We start from the raw sequence: 26,467 nt of genomic DNA on the forward strand, positions 1-26,467 counted from the left end.
CGATTATCCTCATCATGCGATGTTCATGAATTTATGTGAAGTTCAGAATGAAATAGTATTGAAGTTTTTCTTTTCTGACACTTCTGGGTATCGGACAAGTTGAAGTTTTTTAGTATCACTGTTGAAGATGATACCAAATTCCTATACATGATGACGATGATGATGCCAAAATATTCCAAGCAAGAACATGACCTAAGTGACGTCATTGGGAGAATTAGTTGTAGGAGCATGACTGAAATTAGTATTATGAAATCGGATATAAGTTTGGAACTGTTCAATGAACACGAAATAGAAGAATGCACGTTTTATAGACGTAAAAGTAGGAATCGGTATAATAAAGGTGTAAAACCTAAATGTTTATCACTCACGGTTTTTATATCTATATTAAGATGAAAATGGCGTCAAAAAAGTCTCGTTTATGAAACTTTTCTGCAAATTCTTTGTACTGAATCGATTCAAACTTTACAGTATTTATATGGAGGCTATAAGGAAGGTCCGGACGCCCATGAAATTGGAATAGAATAAAAATTTGTTTATGGGTATTTTTTCAATTTTTTATTAAAAATGAAATTTCATGGCTGTCGGGACCTTCCTTGTAGCCTCCATGTTCATGTTGTAAAGTTTCAGACGATTCGGTACATTCAGTTCAGAAAAAAGTTGATACCTAGATGCCACTTTTACTTCCCCTTAAGCACACGTTTTAAATAAACGTTGATTTTGCGTGATGAACTGTCGATGCGTTAACTAGTTGAAAAGAAATGTATATTTTAACGGAATATTTGCACAACAATTGAAAGTATAATGAATGATTATGAACGATTTTTCTACGTTCACACAATAACAATCAAATGCATTTGCAAGTTTGGTTTATTACGCATATTTTATAAACATGTTAAATATGAACTCATTTATAAATGTTCATCTTAGGGTGGTAAACGTAAAATGAACGCTAAATCAACGCAATTTGGCTCATTCCGCGTATTTTGTATACATGTTCAGTATGAACTCACTTATAAATGTTTATGGTAAAGTGATAAACATAAAATGAACGCAAAATTAACGTAATTCGGTTTATTGAGCTTATTTTATAAACATGTTCAATATGAATTCATTTATTTTAGAATGAAAAACGTAAAATAGGCGCAAAATAAATGCAATTTGCTTTATTGCGCGTTTTTTATAAACATGTTGAATATGAACTAATTTATAAATGTTTGTCTTAGGATGATAAGCGTAAAATGGACGCAAAATCAACGCAATTTGGTTCATTCCACGTATTTTGTAAACATGTTGAATATGAACTAATTTATAAATGTTTATGATAAAGTGATAAACGTAAAATGGACGCAAAATCAAAGAAATTGGACTTATTCCGCGTATTGTATAAACATGTTCAATATGAATTAAAAACGTAAAATAGGCGCAAAATAAATGCAATTTGCTTTATTGCGCGTTTTTTATAAACATGTTGAATATGAACTCACTTATAAATGTTTATGATAAAGTGATAAACGTAAAATGGACGCAAAATCAACGCAATTTCGTTCATTCCGCGAATTTCATAAACATGTTTAATATGAACTCATTTATAAATGTTTATAGTACAATGATAAACGTAAAATGGACGCAAAATAAAATCAACTTGCTTTATTGCGCGTATTTTATAAACATGTTGAATATGAACTCACTGATAAATGTTTACGTTAAGGTGCTAAACGTAAAATGGACGCAAAATCAACGTTTAATTTTACGTGGAATAGAAGGATATAGAACGTACAAAACATGTTGCAATACTTCTAAACTTGTATTAGACTACTTCGTGTTTATTGAATAGTAATAAAAATATTAATGAAAAAGCGTTCATTACATACAACAAGGATAAGAACTGTTATCAAAGTAAGAAATAACGAGAAAACTTTCGCAATGTAAATACGTGAGCGATATGAATGTTAATGGCGAGTCGTTTATTTTTATAATTGAATTAAATCTTGAGATTGTTTATCTGTAAATAGGAGAGAAAGACAAAGTTCGATCGAATTTGTAATCGCTTGTTTTATGCAGCTTTACGCAATTATTAAATAAAGCTCGCTTGCAAGGTGACGAGATAACAAAAGAACAAAGTCAGCAACAAAGAGAACTTTCCGGTATATTACTTGTTAATAATTAATAGAGATATGTATTAATGCCCTTGCGTTGTTACACCGAGATGAAAAAAAACCTCATTGAGCCGAAGGAATATTTTGTTAATGCAAGGAATAATTATTTTATTGGAATAAACTGGTACAAATTGGATGAAACATTCCAGATACACAAACTGATGCGAAATTTGCATAAAATTTGAGTAGTAAAAAAAATCATTAAACGAGTCATTAGAGTGTTTCTTATGAGTCCTCATTCGGAATTAATATTTGCAAGACAAAATAACGAACCAACAATACTTAAACATAAAACAAAGTTAAGGTGAGGAACTTGATCGACGTCGGTGAAAGAGATTTTTCTAAATACCTACAGCTGAAAATGCCTTCCAAAAGTCATTGTATTGAACTTACGATAAAATCGAAGAGAAGCTTTTTTATAGAGAATTTAGAGCTCTTCAACTTTTATTTGAAGAATTTTTCCGTAGGAGTGAGCGTTTTCTAAATATTCATAAAACCCCGATTTAACGAAGTGGAACACGTCCAGGAATTTGATCGACGTCGGTAAAAAAAGGTTTCTCTAGATACCTGCGTTGCCGACGTTGGTTTTTATATCGACAACTGTGTTGAATTATATTGGGTATTGTACTAAATATCATACTCCATGTGTTGTTTCTATGCAATTATTATAAAAAAATCCGAGTAAAACTCAAGAAATCATCTGGATTCATAGTTTCTGAAACTGTCGAGGTCGCTGTCATTGTCATGCCTTTCAAAAGTCGCTACATTAAACTTACGATAAAATCGAAGAGAACCTTTTTTATAGAGAATTTAGAGCTCTTCAACTTTTATTTGAAGAATTTTTCCGTAGGCGTGAGCGTTTTTTAAATATTCATAAAACCCCGATTTAACGAAGTGGAACACGTCCAGGAATTTGATCGACGTCGGTAAAAAAGGTTTCTCTAGATACCTGCGTTGCCGACGTTGGTTTTTATATCACAACTGTATCGAATTATATTGAAATTTGAGCCAAATAATTATTCCTTAAATTAACAAATTATTTCTTCGGGGCAATGAATCCTTTTTCTTAATATAGGAAGATTAAGATGTGGGATGGAGATGTTAATATGTATAAAAATGTTTAAACGAGCGTCATTATAAGCGATAATGTTGACTTCGTAACGGATCGACGTAGTGCCATTATGCAGAACTGTAAATAGCTTTTTATAAGTCCGTCTTTTATAATTATTAACTTTAAGTGTTTGAGGTCCGCATTCGCGAGACATTGACTAATATTTAAGATTTTTATATTGGCTCACATTGAGTCTCGCAAAAAGCAGGTATACTTAACAAATTCATGAACAGCTTTCATAAACAATGTACGAGATAATCTCCGAATAACTTTTCCTCGTACGAAGTGGTACACTGTTAAAAAAATAATAATTTCATAACTACTTTGTTGACAATTTTATTCACGACGTATTTTCATACAGATTGATAACGTATATTATACGTTTAGTACATAAGTGAAAAATGTAACAAATTTATTTTGAATTTTGTAATTTTAGCGCAAATTTATATACTAAATGACTACTTTGATTTTTATAAATATTTTTAACAGTGTACTCAGTTTTGCGTTTCCTTCTTCCTGTCTTTATCGTCGCGTATTTCATGTAACATGTTATGTATGTTTATCAGCGGTCTCAGATAAGGATTCACTTGAAATGTATTCCCTTTTTACCCCATCATACCGTCTTTAATAAAGATTATTATTTTCCTTTGTAAAATATGGCGGAATCTTTTTTTACCCCATCATACCCTCTTTAATAAAGATTATTATTTTCCTTTGTAAAATATGGCGGAATCTTTTTTTACCCCATCATACCCTTTTTAATGAAGACTATTGTTTTCCTTTGTAAAATATGGCGGCATCTTTTTTGTGTCATTGTGGCAAATGTCATGTAACTAGTTAGCTCTATGTTACGTACCTGTTAGGTTATTACATTGTAACAAACGTTATGTTATTTGTTAATTTTCTACGGTAAACTACTTGATTTATGTAATATACGTCAGAAACCTCGAAAATCGTGAAATTACCCAACCCTGATTATACCTCTCTAGTTGTAAACCACTGTACGCTTCTTTACCGACGAAGTCCCGCCACTTTCGAAATGTTACGTCGTGTCGCCGTTGGGATGGCGCTGCAATCGCAGCGACTTATGTAAACCAACTCTGAGGGTATAGTAAGACATCTACAAAGATACACATTGCTGTATATAAAACCAGAGAAACATTGTGTGAAAATTTTTTATCTCTAAACTTGTCTGAACTTGAATAAGACGCTGTTGCATTCCGTTGATTGTTTTAAATTGATACACTTAAATAGAAACGGTTAAAACGGTATTCAATGGAGAACCGATTTAAGATTAACGTAAAAACTGGTGAAAACGTGGAATAACGATATCAGACGTGATTACAATGTGAGGAACATGTAAAGTCGTAGAAAATTGAAATTCAAAAGAACAAACCTATAATATGTTTCCGTTGTAACTTTGAAAATGTAAATAAACAGCAAAGAATCGAGAAGGCATCACTGTCCATGATCTGTAAATCTGTGACAACCGTTTTTTTTTAGTTTATCTTTCACTGAGTTTTGTCCTAGCGTTGTATATAACCGTTATGTATGAATGTTCCTAAAAGAAAACTGTAAGTAAATAGGCACTTTAAATATGAATTTTTATATCATTCGACTCGATGGGTTTTCTGTGATAGAACTGATTGCGTCTTTGCTTCATATTTTAGCATTCGCTTCCTTTGGATTGAGTTTCTGGGGTCGAGAGATATTTACCGATGATCGCACGATAAGAATGTAAGTAAACGAGCATTTTAATAAGTTAATCCTCCATAATCTAATTTCATTCTAAGCCGAGGAAGGAATTATAAAATTGTGAAATTGACAAGCATTGAATATATAATACTATTACAAGTATACCCTTTTCATTTAAATTCATGAAACTTTATATTTTAGCATTCGCTTCCTATGGATTAAGCTTCCATGATCAAGATATATTTACTAATGTTCGCATGATGAAACTGTAATGCGTTAACTTGTTAAATTGCGTAAACGAGCATTTTAATAAGTTAATCCTCCATAATCTAATTTCATTCTAAGCCGAGGAAGGAATTATAAAATTGTGAAATTTACGAGCTTTGAATTCATTATACTGTTACAAGTATAACTTTTTTGTTTAAATTAATAAGGCTTTATATTTTAGCATTTGCTTCTTCTGGATTCAGTTTCCGTGATTATGATATATTTACTATTGTTCGCACGATAAGATTGTAATGTGTTAACTTGTTAAATTGCGTAAACAAGCATTTTAATAAGTTAACCCTCCATAACCTAATTTTCATTCTAAGACGAGGAAGGAATTATAAAATCGTGAAATTGACAAGCATTGAATATATAATACTGTTACAAGTATAACCTTTTCATTTAAATTCATGAGGCTTTATATTTTAGCATTCGCTTTCTTTGGATTGAGTTGCCGTGATCGAGAGATATCTTCCAATGTTCGTACGATAAGACTGTAATGTGTTAACTTACTAAATTGCATAAACGAGCATTTTAATAAGTTAACCCTTTATTGCCTCATTTTCTTTCGAAGCCAAGAAAAGAATGATAAAATATAAGTTGTAAAGCACTACATATATAGTACTATTAGCAATTTAAATATGAACTTTCATATCGTTCGACTCTATGGGTTTTCTGTGATTGAACTGATTGTGTCTTTGCTTTATATTTTAGCATTGGCTTCCTTCGGATTGAGTTTCCATGATCGAGAGATATTTGCTGATATTCGCATGATAAGAATGTAAGTAAACAAGTGTTTTAATAAGTTAATCCTCCATAACCTAATTTTCATTCTAAGCCGAGGAAGGAATGATAAAATTGTGAAATTAACGAGCATTGAATGCATTATACTATTAGAAGTATAACTTTTTCATTTAAATTAATGAGGCTTTCTATTTTAGCGTTCGCTTTCTCTGGATTCGGTTGCTGTGATCGAGATATATTTACTAATGTTCGCACAATAAGACTATAATGCATTAACTTACTAAATTGCGTAATCGAGCATTTTAATAAGTTAACCCTCTATAACCTCATTTTCTTTCGAAGTCAAGAAAAGAATGATAAAATATAAATTGTAAAGCACTAAATATATAGTACTATTAGCAATTTAAATATGAACTTTCATATTGTTCGACTCGATAGGTTTTCTGTGATAAAACTGATTGTGTCTTTGCTTTATATTTTAGCATTCGCTTCCTTCGGATTGAGTTTCTATGATCGAGAGATATTTATCAGTGTTGGCACGATAAGACTGTAAGTAAACGAGCAATATAAGAAGTTAACCCTCTATAACCTCATTTTTTTTCAAAGCCAAGAAAAGAATGATGAAATATAAATTCTCAAGCGTTACATACATTGTACTCTGACAAGTATAACCTCTACGTTTAAATTAACACTGCTTCATATTTTAACATTCGCTTCCTCTGGATTGAGTTTCCGTGATTGAGAGATATTTACCAATGTTCGCACGATGAGACTGTAATACGTTAACTTATTAAATTGCGTAAACGAGCAATTTAATAAATTAACCCTCTATAACCTCTTTTTCTTTTGGAGTCGAGAGAAGAATGATAAAAATGAAATTTTTTGCATCCAGATTCAGCTTCCATATTCGAGAGATTCAAAGCATCAACGTGTTTGAAACCTTTAAAATCGAAGAAACATGGCTAATATTTTGAGCGATGCTGAGAAGGTTAAACAGTATCTTTTAGTACATGGCCACAAGAATGTTGACGACAGAACGTTGTTGGAGATGTTGGAGAGCTTTGGTGAGGACAGAGACACTCACAGCGTGGTGAGACTCCTCCTGGGCGATTCCGGATTCCACGACCAAGAAGAGGATCTGGAGAACTCAACGAGTGACAAAAATTATCTTCCAAAAGTCCAAGAAGAGATTCCAAGCTCAACGAGTGATAAAACTTGTCTTCAAAAGGCTATAACCTCTTCGAAGCAAGAAGCATGGGAAACAAAAACTAAGACAAAGAGTAAAGAAAGTACCAAGGAAGTTAGGGATGAGCCCAATGCTTTTAATATTTTAAATCAGATACCGAGTAATAAGGAATCTTCAAAGGCTACGCATGAAATTCCTATCGAATGCAGCTCTAGCACCTCCGATGATGATTTCAACAATGACATTTATGAACTGGCCAGTTCTTTTTATGGCTCCGATGACAATAGCTATTACTTGGAGCCCTCCGAAGCTGCCTCTGTTTCAGATAATGAAGAGACCAAAGAACCTTTCATAATGTTAAACACGTTTCAGAAACGAACTTCACCTATCGGAGGAATTGAAGAGTCTTCGATCAGCAGGGAAAATGAGGCTCTACCTGTGGACATGATCGAAGAGAACAATAACGATCCAAATAATAATTTAGACCCCATTCAGATGCTCAATCAGGACGAGGAAGATTCCCTGCATCGGTCTATCGACTCCATTGAATTAATTGATGTTGATCAAATGAGTGCCAACAATCCGCAGCCTGGTTGCAGTAAAGATTCGGTTTTTATTGAGAACTCTTCCGATGACTTCAGCTCTCTTTCAAGAAAATACAATTCGAAGCATTCTAAGTCCATCGTAGAGGAGGCATCAATGATAGGTCAACTTCTACCTAGGATAAGTCTTTCGTTAATATATTTACATCTTCTTAATAACCGGCATGCCAGGAATCGAATTGAAATTACTCTCTGGGATGTCTTGCCAAGGAAGAGGCCGCATCCTATTCCACATAGGAAAAGATATTCCCACGAAGATCTCTGTCCGTTGAAGTCAAAGAAGTCTTCCGAAAAGCCTTCGAGCTTGAAAAAGTCAGAAAATAGCTTGTCGCAGTCGGACAGTCTCAATTTGGCAAGTCTTTTTGACACCGATGCCTCGAAGAATGAAGGCAAAAAGGAGACTTCGATAAAAGCTGGTCAATATCAAGCCAAAAAAATTATTCTGCGGAAATCTAAATTTCTGGATGGAGTAGGAACTGCTCAGAGTTCAAAGGATAATTGTGAATACGCCAAAGATAATTGCGAAGTGATTAATCTTTCTCCTTTGTTACCAGAAGATGAGAAGATTCAACAGGAAGCGCGGAAACAAGAAGCTTGTCCTTTGAGAGAGATGGAGCGGACTGAACAATCGAAGCATCAACGACAGACGAAGAAAGTGATTTTAAAGAAATCCAAGTTTAAGAATCTCGAGAGAACAACCGATGTAAATTTACTGAAGTACAATGGCAAGAGTGCTTCGATGACAGATTCTGTTACCGAGGAAGGTCAAAGAAATACTGCGATTCAAAGTATGGTTGAAACGACGTCTCAAGAACCTGGTGATAAAGTCAATGTCGAAGTGCTTAATAATGTGTCTTCTTTGGTGCCAGTTGTGATAAACAATTCAACGCCAGATTCTGTTCATCGAGAGCCAGCAATAATTACTAAGAGTGATAACGTAAGAGCAGCTACGAGTGTCTCAAGTCAGAATGAAATTCGTGAGAGTGTTGCATCGTTTTTCTGCGATAATCGTAATTTAGTGGCATCGACTCCAATTTCCAACACTGTCAGTGAAGTTACGGCACATGGGTCAACGTTTTGGGACAGCAGGAAAATGGACAGTAATTTAACGATGAATGTTACGAATGAAACGAGTGCACAACCGTTAGACAACTATTATCGTTTAAGTGAGAAAGGTGATGGAGTTGTTACACGAAAAGAGAAAACCTCAATTTATCACTTCATCCATGCAATAAAGCCACATAATTCAACGCCTGTGGCTGACAGAAGAATTGGCAATAACTCAACATCGAGTGTCACGTATAACAAAAGTTCACCACCATCAGTCAACTATCATCGCTTAAATAAATCAGGTAATTTACTTATTGATAAAAATATTGAAAACAAAGTTGTTCCATAGCAGGGAAGGGAAATGTTAATCATATTTAAGGTGAACTGAAACACGTAGAGGAACTTGATCGACGTCGGTAAAAAGGTTTTCCTAAATACCTACGTTGCCGACGTTGGTTTTTATATCGACAACTGTGTCGAATTATATTGGGTATTGTATTAAATGACATACTCCACCTGTCGTGTTCGTACAATAATTATAAATAAATCGAAGTACAAGTTCTGGGACCCTAATTGACTGCAGAGGGAACCCCTGCGCCATCTATGATTTCCAGGTCAATTAAATTTTCACTCCGAGACCTCGTATTCCCATCGTTTTAGCATAGAAGCGCATAAAACACTTTCTTTGCTTTTATCCCGTTCAAATGCGAGTTTATCGATTACCAGAGTGTTCTAAATTGTCGTAAATATTTATATTTCCAATCCATACATCGATACGAACAATAGATAAGACCCTTAATCATGTTTTTCATAACCTTAAACATGTTACAGGAAGCTTCCCTTCAAGTCATTGGAACGATGGTCCCTCGTCTTCAGCAAATGTTTATAGAGAAGCTGGAAACGGAAACGGAAACGGAAACCCATCAACGTTGACCATTAAGGCAGCTGGCAATTGGAACCATGGTCCCTCGACATCTTCAGCAAATGCACATAGAGGAGCTGGAAACGGAAACGGAAACGGAAACGGAAACCCATCAACGTTGACCATTAAGGCAGCTGGCAATTGGAACAATGGTCCCTCGACATCTTCAGCAAATGCACATAGAGAAGCTGGAAACGGAAACCCAACAACTTGGACCATTAAGGCAGCTGGCAATTGGAACGATGGTCCCTCGTCATCTTCAGCAAATGCATATAGAGAAGCTGGAACCGGAAACGGAAACGGAAACGGAAACCCAACAACTTGGACCATTAAGGCAGCTGGCAATTGGAACGATGGTCCCTCGACATCTTCAGCAAATGCATATAGAGAAGCTGGAACCGGAAACGGAAACGGAAACGGAATCCCAACAACTTGGACCATTAAGGCAGCTGGTAATTCTGTAAGAACGAGTCAGTTGGGCGCGCCGTCCGAGAAAGTCGCTCATAATCACCAAAGAAAGCGAACTTTCCACTTTGGCGCCACCAGCAACGCGGGAAATACTGGAAACAGTGTGACGCAGAAAGTACCTATAGGTCCCCAATTGATGGGATCTGTGGTACCAACCAACGATATGACGTCAGAGGTTGAGGTGCTCAGTGCGAGCGACCAGTTGGGCGCGCCGTCCGAGAAAATCGCTCATAATCGCCAAAGAAAACAAACTTTCCATCTTGGCGCCACCAGCAAAGCGGGAAATACTGGAAACAGTGTGACGCAGAAAGTACCTACGGGTCCCCAATTGAAGGAATCTGCGGTACCGACCAACGATATGACGTCAGAGGTCGAAGTGCTCAGTGCGAGCGAGCTGAAGAAAATCGAGGACATGAGGAAGTCGGTTTATCGGCAGCTTACTAGCATCTTTACCGACGTCGATCGGGATTTTCTGCACGAGTTGTGCAAGCGGGAATTAAATCGCAGCGGGTTAAGCGAGTGGGGAAGTCTCGAACGACTTGTGGAGTATTTACTGGTAGAGGGGGAACACCATCCCCGAGTCATCACCGTAGACCCTGACCCGCCACAATACAACGTAGACGAGCAGTATGAGAACCTTCTGGAGATATTTCCAAACGCCGATCCTAATTATCTTCGCTCAGTTGCCGAGAAGATGTACAATCAGCCTGAAAAGGCGCAAGCGTATGTCCAGTCCATGCTGGAGAATCCTGACTATCCCACGAAAGATGAGTGCCTCAAGAAAATCAAGATCAATGAACAGCAGAAACAGTACACCATGGATTTCGATGTGGCCCAGTTTTTGGAAATATTCCCGGACCCCTTCAAGCACTTTGAAGACCCACAACGGACATGCAAATATAGTGTCGCCGGCTTCGAGTTTCTCAAGGGATATTTTAATAAGATTAAGGTCGGTATCGGTTACATCTAGGGCTCTGCACTGTTCTATGTACCAACTGGGTTGCTGATGATACGAAATAGTATAAGGAGATACATCGCCATGTATTAAAATCGTCCCCATTTTAGGGGTCGAAGATTTTCAGATTTTTCAGACCTAGCGACAAGAGCGCCTCCTCGGAGAAATTTTCAATTAAAAATTATCGTCCGCTAGACTTTATCGCGTTTAAAATATCACATTCTATATATCATATGCGGATTATCGTTTCACTTTGCATACCTCAATTACTAAATTAAAAGCATATTAGGTCATTTACGTTGGTAGGGAATATTTTACTCGTGTAGGATTGCAGTTCTCTTATTTTCCGCAAGTGGCGCTCGCATCGTTAGATCAGCGAAAAATCTGAGATTCTGGGGCCCGATAATTGGCATTATATCTCTTTATACTACTTCATGACAAGAAGATACATTGCCATATATTAAAATCGTCCCCATTTTAGGGATTGAAGATCTTCAGATTTTTCCGAACTAGCGACAAGAGCGCCTCCTCGGTGAAATTTTGCAATTAAAAATTATCGTTTCACTTTGCATACCTCAATTACTAAATTAAAAGTATTTTAGGTCATTTACGTCGGTAGGGAATGTTTTACTCGTGTAGGATTGCAGTTCTCTTATTTTCCGCAAGTGGCGCTCGCATCGTTAGATCAGCGAAAAATCTGAGATTCTGGAGTCCGACAATTGGCATTATATTTCTTTATACTACTTCATGACAAGAAGATACATTGCCATATATTAAAATCGTCCCAAATTTTAGGGATTGAAGATCTTCAGATTTTTCCGATCTAGCGACAAGAGCGCCTCCGGAGAAATTTGCAATTAAAAATTATCGTCCGCTAGACTTTATCGCGTTAAAAATATCACATTCTGTATATCATATGCGGATTATCGTTTCACTTTGCGTACCTTAGTTGCAAAATTAAAAGCATTTTCGGTAGGAAACGTTTTGCTCGTGTAGAATTGCATTTCCCATATTTTCCGCAAGTGGCGCTCGCATCGTTAGATGTATATATCCCATAAATAAAAATAGATCTATGTCAAATAAGGAGATGATTAAAAATGTATATGTCAATGTCATGTAGCAATTAACGTCAATAATGAGACATGTAATTGTTCTGCATTACAGATCAACACAATTTCAAAAATCTACTCTGCATCTAAATTCCATCTGACGAACACCGCAGAACAATTGGAACTGTTGTCGCCGAATATGAAAACCTGTCGCCCTTATCGGATTACACCGACGGAGGACATTCCTTTGTTACAAGAAATGGCATTTATCCGTCATAAAAGTTCAATTAAAAACCTCTTGGAGATTAGGAGGACGAAAGAACAGGAGGAATTTCAAAGACTGAAGGTACAGACTCGCAAGTTGTCGTTTAGTGTAATATTTCACCGCCAGAGCGCGACAAAATCGGTTATGTGAACCTGAAACCCAGTTAGAGGCACAAGCAAAATTAACAGGCTTATTGGAATGTTTCTGCGATGTAGACGTTTGTGACATTTTTTTTAACCAGAGCTATTTAAAAAAAATTAACAAATTTCGAAAATTACCATTTTAACGGTTTCGAGGTTTTGGGAGGCTCTGAATTTTCCTAACATCGGATAACCCATTACAAGAAATGGCCTTTATCCGTCATAAAAGTTCAATTAAAAACCTCTTGGAGATTAGGTGGACGAAAGAACAGGAGGAATGTCAAAGACTGAAGGTACAGACTCGCAAGTTGTCGTTTAGTGTAATATTTCGCCGACAGAGTGCGGCAAAGTCGGCTCTGTGGACTTGAAACCTATTTAGAGGCACAAACAGAATTAACAGGCTTATTGGAATGTTTCTGCGATGTAGACGTTTGTGGCATTTTTTTTTAACCAGAGCTATTTAAAAAAAATTAACAAATTTCGAAAATTATCATTTTAACGGTTTCGAGGTTTGGGAGGCTCTGAATTTTCCTAACATCAGATAACCCATTACAAGAAATGGCCTTTATCCGTCATAAGTGTTTAATTAAAAAGCTCTTGGAGGTTAGGAGGACGAAAGAACAGGAGGAATTTCAAAAACTGAAGGTACAGACTTACAAGTTGTCGTTTAGTGTAATATTTCGCCGACAGAGTGCGGCAAAGTACCGCGAATGCACATCGACAAATTGTACCCTCTATCCGTTATTTTATTAATACAATAAATTGTTATTGTTCCCATTTAAGCTTGTGCGTTGTGCAAATTCAACGAACTCTGAATTAACCCGCCAGGAACTTATCTCGGCGCTCGTTTTCAAACAGCGCCACTTTCGCATAACCTTAAAATGAAACATGATTTTATTCGTTCTAGGATTCGAACGAGTTGCTGGAGTGCCAGTGTTGTTTCAACGACGAGTGCATGCCTTCTAAATGTGCGACATGCGATAATGGACACATCTTTTGTCATTCCTGCATTGTCCACGGGACGGAGATAACAATGGCGGAAGGTGAGACGCGGATAAAATGCTTCACCGAATGCGATGGAGAATTTATCATCAGCACGCTGCAAGAAGTTTTGAAGCCCACGAAGTTCAGCATCCTTTTACAAAAGAGACAGGCTGCGGAGGTTATGGCTGCTAGCCTCGAAGGATTAGTTTCCTGTCCGTTCTGCCATTTTGCATCCATTCCACCGCCAGAAGATAAAGTCTTCAAGTGTTACAATCCAGAATGTATGAAAGAATCCTGTCGGTACGTAAAGGAAGATGCACCTAAAATATGAATTGTTGCGATAGGTTAAGAGGGAATTCTTATCGTAGTTAGTTATAATATATTAGTATCGAGTTGTTAATTGTTAACCTCTATTAAGGTGATATGAAAGTGTGATATATACACACCTAAAATATGAATTGTTGCGAAAGGTCAAGAGGGAATTATTATCGTAGTTGTTAATTATTAACCTCTATAAAGGTGATATGAAAGGGTGATATATACACACCTAAAATATGAATTGTTGCAATAGGTCAAGAGGGAATTATTATCGTAGTTATTAATTATTAACCTCCAATAACGTTATATGAAAGTCTGATATATACACACCTAAAATATGAATTGTTACGATAGGTCAAGAGGGTATTATTATTATCGTAGTTGTTAATTATTAACCTCTATGAAGGTGATATGAAAGGGTGATATATACACAGCTAAAATATGAATTGTTGCGATAGGTCAAGAGGGAATTATTATCGTAGTTGTTAATTATTAACCTCTATGAAGGTGGTATGAAAGGGTGATATATACACAGCTAAAATATGAATTGTTGTGATACGTCAAGAGGGAATTATTATCGTAGTTGTTCATTATTAACCTCTATGAAGGTGATATGAATTAGTATTAAAGTTTCAGACAATTGCCTGTTTCTCGATTACCAGAGTGTTCTAAATTGTCGTAAAATTGTCCTGACCCTTTCGATTCTCATATCAGAGCCTTCGATAATTGTATATTAACCGAAATATGAGAGTTCGACGCCATTTTGGTTCTGGTCTGGGCTAAGTTAAAAAATTTTTTCCAAAAATCCAAATTTTGAACGTGTCAGGACAATTCTTAGAGGATCACGAGTCATGTGACAAAAGTTCGTAAAGTTTGGTCCAATACCCTTAAAAAAAAGTGTTGTAGTCGAATCGACTGATTTGAAGGGGGTTTCACTTCACCTTAATTTCAAAGGTTTGATCCCTCTATATGCTTTTCAGACTTTGCAAGGAACTGAATCACGTCCCATATGGCTGCCATGAACGATCGAAACTGGAGGATGCTCGCCATCATCTTGAAGAGTCGATGACACGGGCTCTAATTCGTAATTGTTACAAGTGCCAAAGGCCTTTCTTCAAGGAAGAAGGGTGCAACAAGATGCAGTGTCCTTGCGGGGCAATGATGTGCTACATATGTAACAAGCCTGTAAAAGATTACACACACTTCAACGCCCAAGGCGCAGAACGAATTGATCTGTAAGTACAAAGAACTTCTGAACGTTAAGGGGATATGAAAGGGTCATTCTATTCAGGGTTTGTCCGAAAAGTTCATATGTAACAAGCCTGTAAACGATTACAAACACTTAAACGCCCAAGGCGCAGAATGAACTGATCTGTATGTACACTGGGAGACATCAATGCCCTCCCATCCTGCACAGGCGATGTCGTACCTGCAGGGGAGGCATTCATGTCCGCCATTGTACAGAGAATTTCTGAACATTAAGGGGATACGAAAGCGTCATTGTATTCAGGGTTTGTCCGAAAAGTACATATGTGACAAGCCTGTAAACGATTACAAGCTACATATGTAACAATCCTGTAAACGATTACAAGCTACTTATGTAACAAGCCTGTAAACTATTACAAACACTTAAACGCCCAAGGCGCAGAATGAACTGATCTGTATGTACACTGGGAGACATCAATGCCCTCCCATCCTGCACAGGCGATGTCGTGTATCTGCAGGGGAGGCATTCATGTCCGCCATTGTACAGAGAATTTCTAAACATTAAGGGGATACGAAAGGGTCATTCTATTCAGGGTCTGTCCGAAAAGTACATATGTAACAATCCTGTAAACGATTACAAACACTTAAACGCCCAAGGCGCAGAACGAACTGATCTGTAAGTACAGAGAATTTTTAAACATTAAGGGGATATGAAAGAATCATTCTATATATATCTGAGAGGTCCAACCAATGATTGCAAGAGAATACTGGCTAACGTGTTTTTGGACCAAAAATTTAGTTGTGGCGGAACATCACAGATGGCGCCGTTGGTATTAATCAGTCGTTAGAATAATGAATTCCCGGGATTTCGACAGTTTTACATCGATCTCTTCATCCTTACTTTCCCGAAATGACACATGGAACGCTTCAGTTCGTATAATTCTCAACGTAGAGTGTAAAAGACTTCAAGATGATTATAAGTTGTAGCTAAACGTCACAGATGGCGACGCTGGTCCTAAGCAGTCGTTAGAATAATGAATTCCCGGGATTTCGACAGTTTTACATCGATCTTTTTATTATTACTTTCCCGAAATGACACACGGAACGCTTCAGTTCGAATAATTCTCAATATAGACTGTAAAAGACTTCAACATAAATATAAATGTCGGGAACGGGACGCGCCATCTTATGTCCCCCCTTGAGTATTCAAAATGACATTCCCCCCAAAAAGGGTATAGATAAGTTATAATTTATCGACCTTGATCAAATTTCCCAACTTAAGATGATATGAAAGGCGCTAACCCGTGACTTCAGAGGAAAAATTTAGTTGCAGTTAAACGTCACAGATGGCGCTGTTGGTACTAAACAGTCGTTAGAATAATGAATTCCCGGGATTTCGACAGTTTTACATTAATCTCTCTATCATTACTTTCCCGAAATGACATATAGAACACATCAGTTCATATAATTCTTATCGTAGACCGTAAAAGACTTCAACATAAATATAAATGTCGGTAACCTGACGCGCCATCTTATGTTCCCCCTTGAGTATTCAAAATGACGTTCCCCCCAAAAAGGGTATAGATGAATTTCAATTTATCGACCTTGATTAAATTTCTTAGCGCCTTTCATATCCCTTTAAGGTGAAGTGAAACCTCCTCAAATCGGTCGATCCGAATAAGACACTTTTTTTAAAAGGTACTGGATCGAAATTAGTATATCCATAAGGAAGGCATTAATGTTCATTGGTTGACCTCTTCGACATTTCTCACTCATTCGAGTCTTCTGTTAACAGATGTCCTCTCTGGAGCGATAACAAACGACTGAATGCAGAGACAGTCCTTAAGGCAGCAGAAGTCACGCAGAAGAAGTTGCAGACAAAGGACTCTAATCTTAAACTCAATGCCGAAGAACTATTACCGACATTGCCTCCAGCTTCCGCTGGCCCTCACGAACAGATCGCAAACGCGCATGTACTGCCGGTAATTATTCATAAAAAGCATTCATACATTTTAAAAGGAACCCAGTACACAAAGCAGGTCGCCCGAAACTTTGATATATTTAAGGGGAAGTGAAACCCTCTTAGATCAGTGGATTCGAATAAGACACTTTTTTTAAGAGCATTGGATAGAATTGTCTGAAATTTCGACATAATGGACTCTTTGAAATGATTAAGGGAAGTGAAACACGTCGAGGAACTTGATTAACGTCGATAAAGAAGATTTTTCTAAATGCCTACGTTGCCGACGTTCGTTTTTATATCGACAGCTGGGTCGAATTATATTGTGTATTGTACCAAATGGCATATTCCATCTGTCGTTTTCGTACAATAATTATAAAGAAATCGAAGTAAAACTCCAGAAATCCTCTTGATTCATGCTTTCTGGGGCCCTAATTGACTGTGGAGGGACCCCCTGCGCCATCTGTGATTTCCAGGTCAATTAAATCTTCACTCCGAGACCTCGTATTACCATCGTTTTAGCATAGAAGCGTATACAACACTTTTTTTGCATTTATCCCGTTCAAATGCGAGTTTATCGATTACCAGAGTGTTCTAAATTGTCGTAAAATTGTTCTGACCCCTTCGATTCTCATATCAGAGCCTTCGGTAATTGTATATCGATCGAAATATGAGAGCTCGACGCCATTTTGGTTCTGGTCTGGACTGAGTTACAAAATTTTTTTGAAACATCCAAATTTTTAATGTGTCAGGACAATTCTTAGATGATCAGGAGTGATGTGTCAAAGTTTCGGACAGTTTGGTCTAATACCCTTAAAAAAAAGTGTTGTATTCGAATCGACTGTTTTGAAGGATGTTTCACTTCACCTTAACCCTTTGGCTACTAAGAGCGCCTAAAGGTGTCCGACATTTGGTCCAATATTACCTCAATCGAGATACAATTATTGAAGGCTCCAATATGAGAAATGAATGGATCAGGACAATTGTACGACGATTTATAACACTCTGGTAATCGAGAAGTTCGAATTTGAACCGGATAAAGGCCAAAAAAGTCTCTGCTGCTTTGCTAAAACGATGGTAATACGAGGTCTTGGAGTGAAAATTTAGTTGACACGGAAATCACAGATGGCGCAGGGGGTCCCTCTAACGTTAATTAGGGCCTCGGAAACTATGAATGCAGGGGATTTCTGACATTTCACTTCGCTTTTTGTTTATAATTATTGTACGAAAACGTTAGAATGAGTATGACATTTAGTACAATACTCAATATATATGTCGAAGTCTCTGAGTGAAAATTTAGTTGTCACGGAAATCACAGATGGCACAGGGGGTCCCTCTGAGGTTAATTAGGGCCTCGAAAACTATGAATGCAGGGGATTCCTGAAATTTCACTTCGCTTTTTGTTTATAATTATTGTACGAAAACGGCAGGATGAGTTTAGTACAATACTCAATATAATTCGAGGTCTCTGAGTGAAAATTTAGTTGACACAGAAATCACTGATGGCGCAGAGGTCCCTCTGCAGTTAATTAGAGCCTCGAAAACCACGAATCCAGGGGATTTCTAGATTTTTACTTGGATTTCTTTATAATTATAGGTTTGTTAGTACAATATCCAATATAACTCGACACAGCTGTCGATATAAAAACGAACGTCGGCAACGTAGGTATGTAGAGAAATCTTTTTTGCCGACGTCCATTCAATTCCTCGACGTGTTTCACTTCGCCTTAATGTCGATGAATGGCGTCGAGCTCTCATATTTCGATCGATATCCAATTATTGAAGGCTCTAATATGAGATACAAAAGTGCCAGGACAGTTGTACGACAATTTAGAACACTCTGATAATCGAGAAACTCGCATTTGAACGGGATAAAGGCAAAAAAAGTGTATTATACGCTGCTTTGCTAAGATGAGGTCTCAGAGGTCTTGGAGTGAAAATTTAGTTGTCACGGAAATCACAGATGGCACAGGGGGTCCCTCTGAGGTTAATAAGGGCCTCGGAAACTATGAATGCAGGGGATTTCTGAAATTTCACTTCGCTTTTTGTTTATAATTATTGTACGAAAACGGCAGGATGAGTATGACATTTATTACAATACTCGATATATATGTCGAAGTCTCTGAGTGAAAATTTAGTTGTCACGGAAATCACAGATGGCACAGGGGGTCCCTCTGAGGTTAATTAGGGCCTTATAAACGGGAACTCTTCGATGCCACTTTGACATCACCTTAATTGTTAATATCTCGGTAAATAATGGAGTACTCTAACAGTCGAAAGGGAAAATTAAATTCAAAATTCCACCCTATTTTTTCACCTTAAAGTTTAACCGAAACAGGGCATCCTGTTTATTGAACATAACCTCTTAATGTGCGTAATATGCCTAACTTGTATTAACATTTATTGTTTATTTTCTCATTTCAGCAACACGTCCAAGAAGAAATGGAGCCTCGTTGACAATAACTCGTCTATGATACTTTGTCTATTCCTACAAATTTGAGGATAAGTATACACATATAGATATATGTCTACAGTATTATGTTTTCCGTTTTTGTTTTTTATTTCTTTGATTTTTCTTTGTATGTATGTGTCCGGCGCCTCATTCGATCCATGTTTTTCGTTTTCTTTTTCCGAAATTGCGCCAAAAAGACTGTTTTTATTTTTCGTACGTAACATAAGTACTTAAGGGTAATTTTCAAAGGAATTATTCGGCGGATTTAAGGCGGCGGGAAAGTGACGTATTTGAAGTCTCGTTTATGAAACTTTTCATCGAACTGGGTGTACCGAATCGTTTCAAACTTGAAACTATGAACATGAAAGCTATAAGGAAGGTCCTGACAGTCATGAAATTTCAATTTTTCAACGATTTGTTCATAGGTATTTTCAAAATTGTTGTGAAAAACTGAAATTTCATGAGTGTCAGGACCTTCCTTATAGCTTTCATGTTCATATTTTCAAGTATGAAACGATTCGGTACACCCAATTCGATGTAAAGTTTCATAAACGACACCTCTTATACGTTACTTTCACATTGCCTTAAAGTGATATCTGAAAAGTTAATCGTTCATGTCACTTATCTACAAACTGGCTATACCGAATCGTTTAAAATTTGAAAACATGAAGATGAAAGCTATATGGAAGGTCCTGACAGTCATGAAATTTCAGTGTTTATCAAGAATATTGAAAATACCTATCAACAAATCGTTAAATAATTCAAATTTCATGACTGTCGGGACCTTCCATAGAGTTTTCATGTTCATATTTTCAAGTATAAAACGACTCGGTACACCCAGTTCGTGAAAAAGTGTTATGAACGATTGGTTTTTCACTTTACTTTAAGGCGGCGGGAAAGTGACGTATTAGAAGTCTCGTTTATGAAACTTTTCGTCGAACTGGGTGTACCGAATCGTTTCAAACTTGAAAATATGAACATGAAAGCTATAAGAATGGTCCACACAGTCATGAAATTTCAATTTTTCAACGATTTGTTGATAGGTATTTTCAAAATTGTTGTAAAAAACTGAAATTTCATGCGTGTCAGGACCTTCCTTATTGCATTAATTTTAATATTTTCAAGTTTGAAACGATTCGGTACACCCAGTTCGTAAATAAGTGTTATGAACGATTCATTTTTCAGATGGCACTTTCACGTCACTTTAAGGGGATGTAAAGGTGACGTATAAGTGGTCTCATTTATGAAACTTTTCATCGAACTGGGTGTACCGAATCGCTTCAAACTTGAAAATATGAACATGAAAACTCTATGGAGGTCCCGGCAGTCATGAAATTTCAATTTTTAACGTTTTGTTCATAAGTATTTTTCAAAATTGTTGGTAATAACTGAAATTTCATAAGTGTCAGGACCTTCCTTATGGCTTTCATGCTCATATTTTTAAGTATAAAACGATTCGGTACACCCAGTTCTTAAATAAGTGTTATGAACGATTCATTTTTCAGATGGCACTTTCACGTCACTTTAAGGGGATGTGAAACTAACGTCAAAGGGATCTCGTTTATGAAACTTTTCATCGAACTGGATGTACCAAATCGTTTCAAACTTGAAAATATGAACATGAAAGCTATAATAAAGGTCCGGGCACTCATGAAATTACTGTTTTAATAAAAAATGTTGAAAATACCTATAGACAAGTTGTTAAATAATTGAAATTTCATAAGTGTCAGAACCTTCCTTATTGCATTCATTTTCATATTTTCAAGTTTGAAACGATTCGGTACACCCAGTTCGTAAATAAGTGTTATGAACGATTCATTTTTCAGATGGCACTTTCACGTCACTTTAAGGGGACGTGAAACTGACGTCAAAGGGATCTCGTTTATGAAACTTTTCTCCGAACTGGGTGTACCGAATTGTTTCAAATTTGACAACGTTAAAGTGGAGGCTATAAGCAACGTCCTGGTACCCATGAAATTTAAATTTTTCAAAAATTTGTTTATAGGTATTCCAAAAATTCTTTACAAAAATGAAATTTCACGGGTGTCAGGACCTTCCTTATAGTCATGATACCCATGAAATTGAAATTTTTCAAAAATTTATTTATACGTATTTCAAAAATTGTTTAGTTAAAATTTTCAAAAAATTTATTTATACGTATTTCAAAAATTGTTTAGCAAAAATGAAATTTCACGGGTGTCAGGACCTTCTTTATAGTCTTCACGTTCACGTTGTAAAGTTTGATACGATTCGGTATACTCTAATCGTAAAAAAAGTGTCACGAACGATTGACTTCTCAGGTGTCACTTTCACATCCCCTTAAAGCTTATAAAAAGGCACTACAGGCTGTATAGGAATGTACTAAGTCGAACATTATAAGTGAAAGATCTTTCCAGAGTCTAGAGTAGGTATCTACTGGATAGCCCAAGAGAGGGCGACACCTTAACTTGTATAGTTTTGTAAAAGAAATCCTAATTTTGCGAGAATGGAGTATATAGTAATTTTAAAGTGAAACTATACGTTAAGGAAATAAGTAATAAGTTTTATATCGTGTTAAAAATGCATCGAAACGGGTTTTATGAAAGGGTTTTGACTTTTTTATCCCTCTTCCTACATGTTCCTCTCTTTGTAATTTTGCGACCGATTTGCAAACCGCAGAATGGTAGAAGAATCCTTCATCTATCTGCAGGAAAAGTTTGGACGAGGCAGTCTTAAGGTGATATGAAAGGCGCCGAGAGATTTAATCGACGTCGATAAAGTAAATTTCATCTGTACCCTTTTTCGGTGGGACGCCATTTTGAATCCTCAAGTGGTAACATTAGCTGGCGCGTCCTGTTACCGACATTTATATTTATGTTGAAGTCTTTTACAGTCAAGTTGAGAATTATACGAACTGAAGCGTTTCATGTGTCATTTCAGGAAAGTAATAATGAAAAGATCGACGTAAAACTGTCGAAATCCCGGGAATTCGTTATTCTAACGACTGTTTAGGACCAGCGTCGCCATCTGTGACGTTTAGCTACAACTTATAATCATGTTGAAGTCTTTTACACTCTACGTTGAGAATTATACGAACTGAAGCGTTTCATGTGTCATTTCAGGAAAGTAATAATGAAAAGATCAATGTAAAACTGTCGAAATCCCGGGAATTCATTATTCTAACGACTGTGTAGGACCAGCGTCGCCATCTGTGACGTTTAACTACAACTTATAATCATGTTGGTCTTTTACACTCTACGTTGCGAATTATACGAACTGAAACGTTTCACGTGTAAACATTCAGTTTAGCACATCGTTTTACTAAAATCAGCCATAAACGCAATAAAACACGAGTTAATACATAATTTAACCTGCCAGATCTATGTAGGCTGATCTTAAAAGATCCTCCTAAATCAGGCTGGGGAATGACGATGTAAACATTCAGTTTAGGACATCGTTTTACTAAAATTAGTCATGAACACAATAAAACACGAGTTGATACATGATTTAACACGTTGAGTGCGGCGCCGATTTTGCTATACTTTCCGCTCAGGCGGCAGCGCGTGAGCACTTGATACCAAGGGCTCTACCAGGCCGTGCGACGAGGACGATCAGCACTTCACTAGACTGAAGAGTATAAACAGAGGATTACTTTATTTCACTGTTTCCTTTGACGTTTAGACTGTGAGAATGGTGCAGCCAATGCACATGTATATAATGTATAAACATAAGATAATGGGGCGGGAATGCCAGAAAGGCAAAAGAACGAACACCAGAAGAAGATCAGTCGAAAAAAGCCACGGGATTATAAAGATTCTTTGCGGCAGAGAGCATTTAGTTCTGAATGTTACAGCATGAATACAAAAATGCTTGGGCGCGACATAGCGAAGAAAAACACGAAAAAAGTAGTTACCTACTGTGATATGTGCCAATCTCACCCACATTTTTGTTTAAAATGTTTTAATAAACTTCATTAAATTTTAACTTAAATTTTTTATTGTCATTTATAATTTAACCCTTGACAATATCGGTCTTATGCACTGATGTCGATCAAACGAGAATTTCGCAGTCATTTCTAGAATCCACACCGCTTAAACGAAAAATCGACTGCCGGTCCCTGGGGACCGGCGGCGGCTGAACGGAAAGTCCACTGCCGGTCCCTAGGGACCGGCGTAGCACTCAACGTGTTAACCACTCAGATCTATATAAGCTGGTCTTTTCATCTCATCTTAAAATATCCTCCTAAATCAGGGTGGGGAATGTCGGTGTAAACATTCAGTTTAGGACATCGTTTTACTAAAATTAGTCATGAACACAATAAAACACGAGTTAATACATGATTTAACCTGCCAGATCTATATAGGCTGATGTTTTCATGTCGCCTTAAAAGGTCCTCCTAAATCAGGCTGGGGAATGACGGTGTAAACATTCAGTTTAGGACATAATTTACTAAAATCAGTTACACAATAAAGCACGAGTTTATACATGGTTAAACCACTCAGATCTATATAAGCTGATCTTTTCATGTCTCCTTAAAAAATCCTCCTAAATCAGGCTGGGGAATGACGGTGTAAACATTCAGTTTAGGACATCGTTTTACTAAAATCAGTTACAAACACAATAAAGCACGAGTTCATACATGATTAAACCAGATTAAACCTCTCAATTCAATATAGGCTGATCTTTTCGTGTCATCTTAAAAGATCCTCCTAAACCAGACCCGGGAATTACATTATAAACATTCAATTCTGGACATCGTTTTACTAAAATCCATCTAATACATCTGCATCGTTCATCCCCTCCCATGTACGACATTAATGTTAATCCTATCTCCTCGGTGAATTAATAAAACAAGGGATTTAAATTTAGCCCCACGATTTCCCTTTCTCAGACTTTACGAAAACCCTCGACGGTTGATGTTTTTTATTTCTCTCATTCGACATAAGGATTGTTCTAATATCCATGTTGTTGGTAGCCTCCTTGATGACCTCTGTGCTCTCCGTATTGACCTTGGCCTCCACGATGGGAACCGTACTCTTCCCGGCCTCCTCTATGGTCGCCATAACCTGCAGATCCTCCTCTATGGTCGCCATAACCTGCAGACCCTCCTCTATGATCACCATAACCTGTGGATCCCGTTCGGTCGCCATAAGCTCCAGTTTTCACTTGAGCGTTATACGGCTGTTGTCGTTGTTGCTGGTCGTAGGTGCTGCCGCCTACATCTCCAAATCCTTCATTTCGGCTGCTGCCATAGGACTGACCCTGACGACTCTGCTCGTAGTTCGGCTGAGGAAGAGCAGTCACGATTGTAGCAAATATCGCAACAAGCGCGAAGACCTAAAACACGTCAAGATCGTTCTTTATTTAACAATTGGTTTGTATGGTGCGTGGGTGGGTATCGCAAACCCAGATAATTTTCGAATTAATTATTAGGATAAATTAATATTGTTTAACCGTTAAAGTTAAGGCCCATGGAAACTCGAGGTCCTTCTCACAACGTACCGAAGAGCCATAGAAATTACTTCGAACGTTGAATAGCCGTAAATTAATGGTATATAAATGTTTATTGAACGTATATAAGATATATAGATATCAGATAGACGTATAGATTCAAGTTAAGGCCTATGGAAAACTCGAGGTCCTTCTCACAACGTACCGAAGAGCCATAGCAATTACTTCGAACGTTGAATAGCCGTAAATTAATGGTATATAAATGTTTATTAAACGTATATAAGATATATAGATATCTATGAACTCTATTTTAGATACAGTCAAAGGCTAGATGTCGGACATGGTACGTAATATATATAGTAGACATCTATAATAGATGAACTATAGATATTTGTAGCAATATCGCAACAAGCGCGAAGACCTAAAACACGTCAAGATTGTTCTTTATTTANTAAGCTTATACACCTGCCATGGAATGTGGAATATCCGTAAATTAATCGTATATAAATGTTATTGTTGACAAATTTCAAACTCATACCCAACAAAAGTATGGCGGGTCCATAGTAACTTAATATGCTCACTAACGCAATTTATGAGCAAACAACGGATTTAAGCGTATACACCTGCCATGGAACGTGGAATATCCATTAATTAAACGTATATAAATGTTTATTGAACGTATATAAGACATATAGATATCTATGAACTCTATTTTAGATACACTCAAAAGCTGGATGTCTGGACATCGTACGAAATATATATACATATATCGTAGATATCTACAATAGATGGTCTATAGATACAAACCTTAAACTTAAATATTTATTTATTAACATTTCGCTGAAAGGATCATTCTATGTATTCCGAAACGTAGAAAGACCGCGATTCATATGAAATTTCATTTTTGGAAAACAAATTTGTGTTTGTCAGACAAGAACCAAAAATAGACATTTTTTCTTTTTCGAAAAATGAAATTTCACAAAGCATCGCATATTTCCTTAGAGCCTTCATAATCACGTATTAATGTTTTAGATAATTTAATATCCTCAGTTTGGAGAAAAAGTGCCATGCTGTTATAGATAACACCTTCTCAAATCTGCGGGATCAACAGGCCTTGTAAGATAACTTTAGGTAATAAGGCCCACCATAACTTGAAATGCCTGTAAGACCTAAAATATTAAGTATTTAAGATATATATAGATATCTAGGAATTATATTATAGATACAGTCAAAGACTAGGTGTCCGTACGTGAAATATCCGTAAAATAATCATATATAAACGTTTATTAAACGTACGTAAGATATATATAGATATCTACGAACTATATTGTAGATACATTCAAAGGCTAGGTGTCCGGACGTGGAATATCCGTAAATTAATCATATATAAACGTTTATTAAACGTATGTAAGATAGACGTATAGATTCAAGTTAAGGCCTATGGGAAACTCGAGGTCATCCTCACAATGTACCGAAGAGCCATAGAAATTACTTCGAACGTGGAATA

General features: G+C 36.7%; 2 protein-coding genes across 3 annotated transcripts; one reads left to right on the forward strand and one right to left on the reverse strand.

The window, feature by feature from the left end:
• The first annotated feature begins 4,442 nt into the window (after positions 1 to 4,442).
• On the forward strand, positions 4,443 to 19,894 carry LOC105704288 (hyphally regulated cell wall protein 3). Of its 2 annotated transcripts, XM_012433370.1 has the most exons (11): positions 4,443 to 4,841; positions 4,938 to 5,004; positions 5,944 to 6,010; positions 6,456 to 6,522; positions 6,866 to 9,113; positions 9,643 to 11,150; positions 12,321 to 12,551; positions 13,518 to 13,894; positions 14,893 to 15,147; positions 16,914 to 17,100; positions 19,503 to 19,894. In XM_012433370.1, the coding sequence occupies exons 5-11, from the start codon at positions 6,932 to 6,934 to the stop codon at positions 19,533 to 19,535; spliced, it is 4,773 nt and encodes a 1,590-aa protein (XP_012288793.1). In that variant the 5' UTR covers positions 4,443 to 4,841; positions 4,938 to 5,004; positions 5,944 to 6,010; positions 6,456 to 6,522; positions 6,866 to 6,931; the 3' UTR covers positions 19,536 to 19,894. The 2 variants fall into 2 exon arrangements, with proteins under 2 accessions (XP_012288793.1, XP_012288794.1); XM_012433371.1 differs by lacking the exon at positions 6,456 to 6,522.
• A 4,568-nt stretch (positions 19,895 to 24,462) lies between these two features.
• LOC111674076 (TATA-binding protein-associated factor 2N-like) lies at positions 24,463 to 25,522 on the reverse strand. The gene is made up of 2 exons (XM_023433118.1): positions 25,499 to 25,522; positions 24,463 to 24,846 (listed from the first exon to the last, which is right to left on the reverse strand). Exons 1-2 carry the CDS (start codon positions 25,520 to 25,522, stop codon positions 24,463 to 24,465), a joined length of 408 nt encoding a protein of 135 aa, XP_023288886.1.
• Between the last annotated feature and the right edge of the window lie 945 nt (positions 25,523 to 26,467).

This window comes from Orussus abietinus, unplaced genomic scaffold (assembly GCF_000612105.2).
Source record: "Orussus abietinus isolate OABI.00-Male unplaced genomic scaffold, Oabi_2.0 scaffold548, whole genome shotgun sequence".
Classification (NCBI taxonomy): Eukaryota; Metazoa; Arthropoda; class Insecta; order Hymenoptera; family Orussidae; genus Orussus; species Orussus abietinus.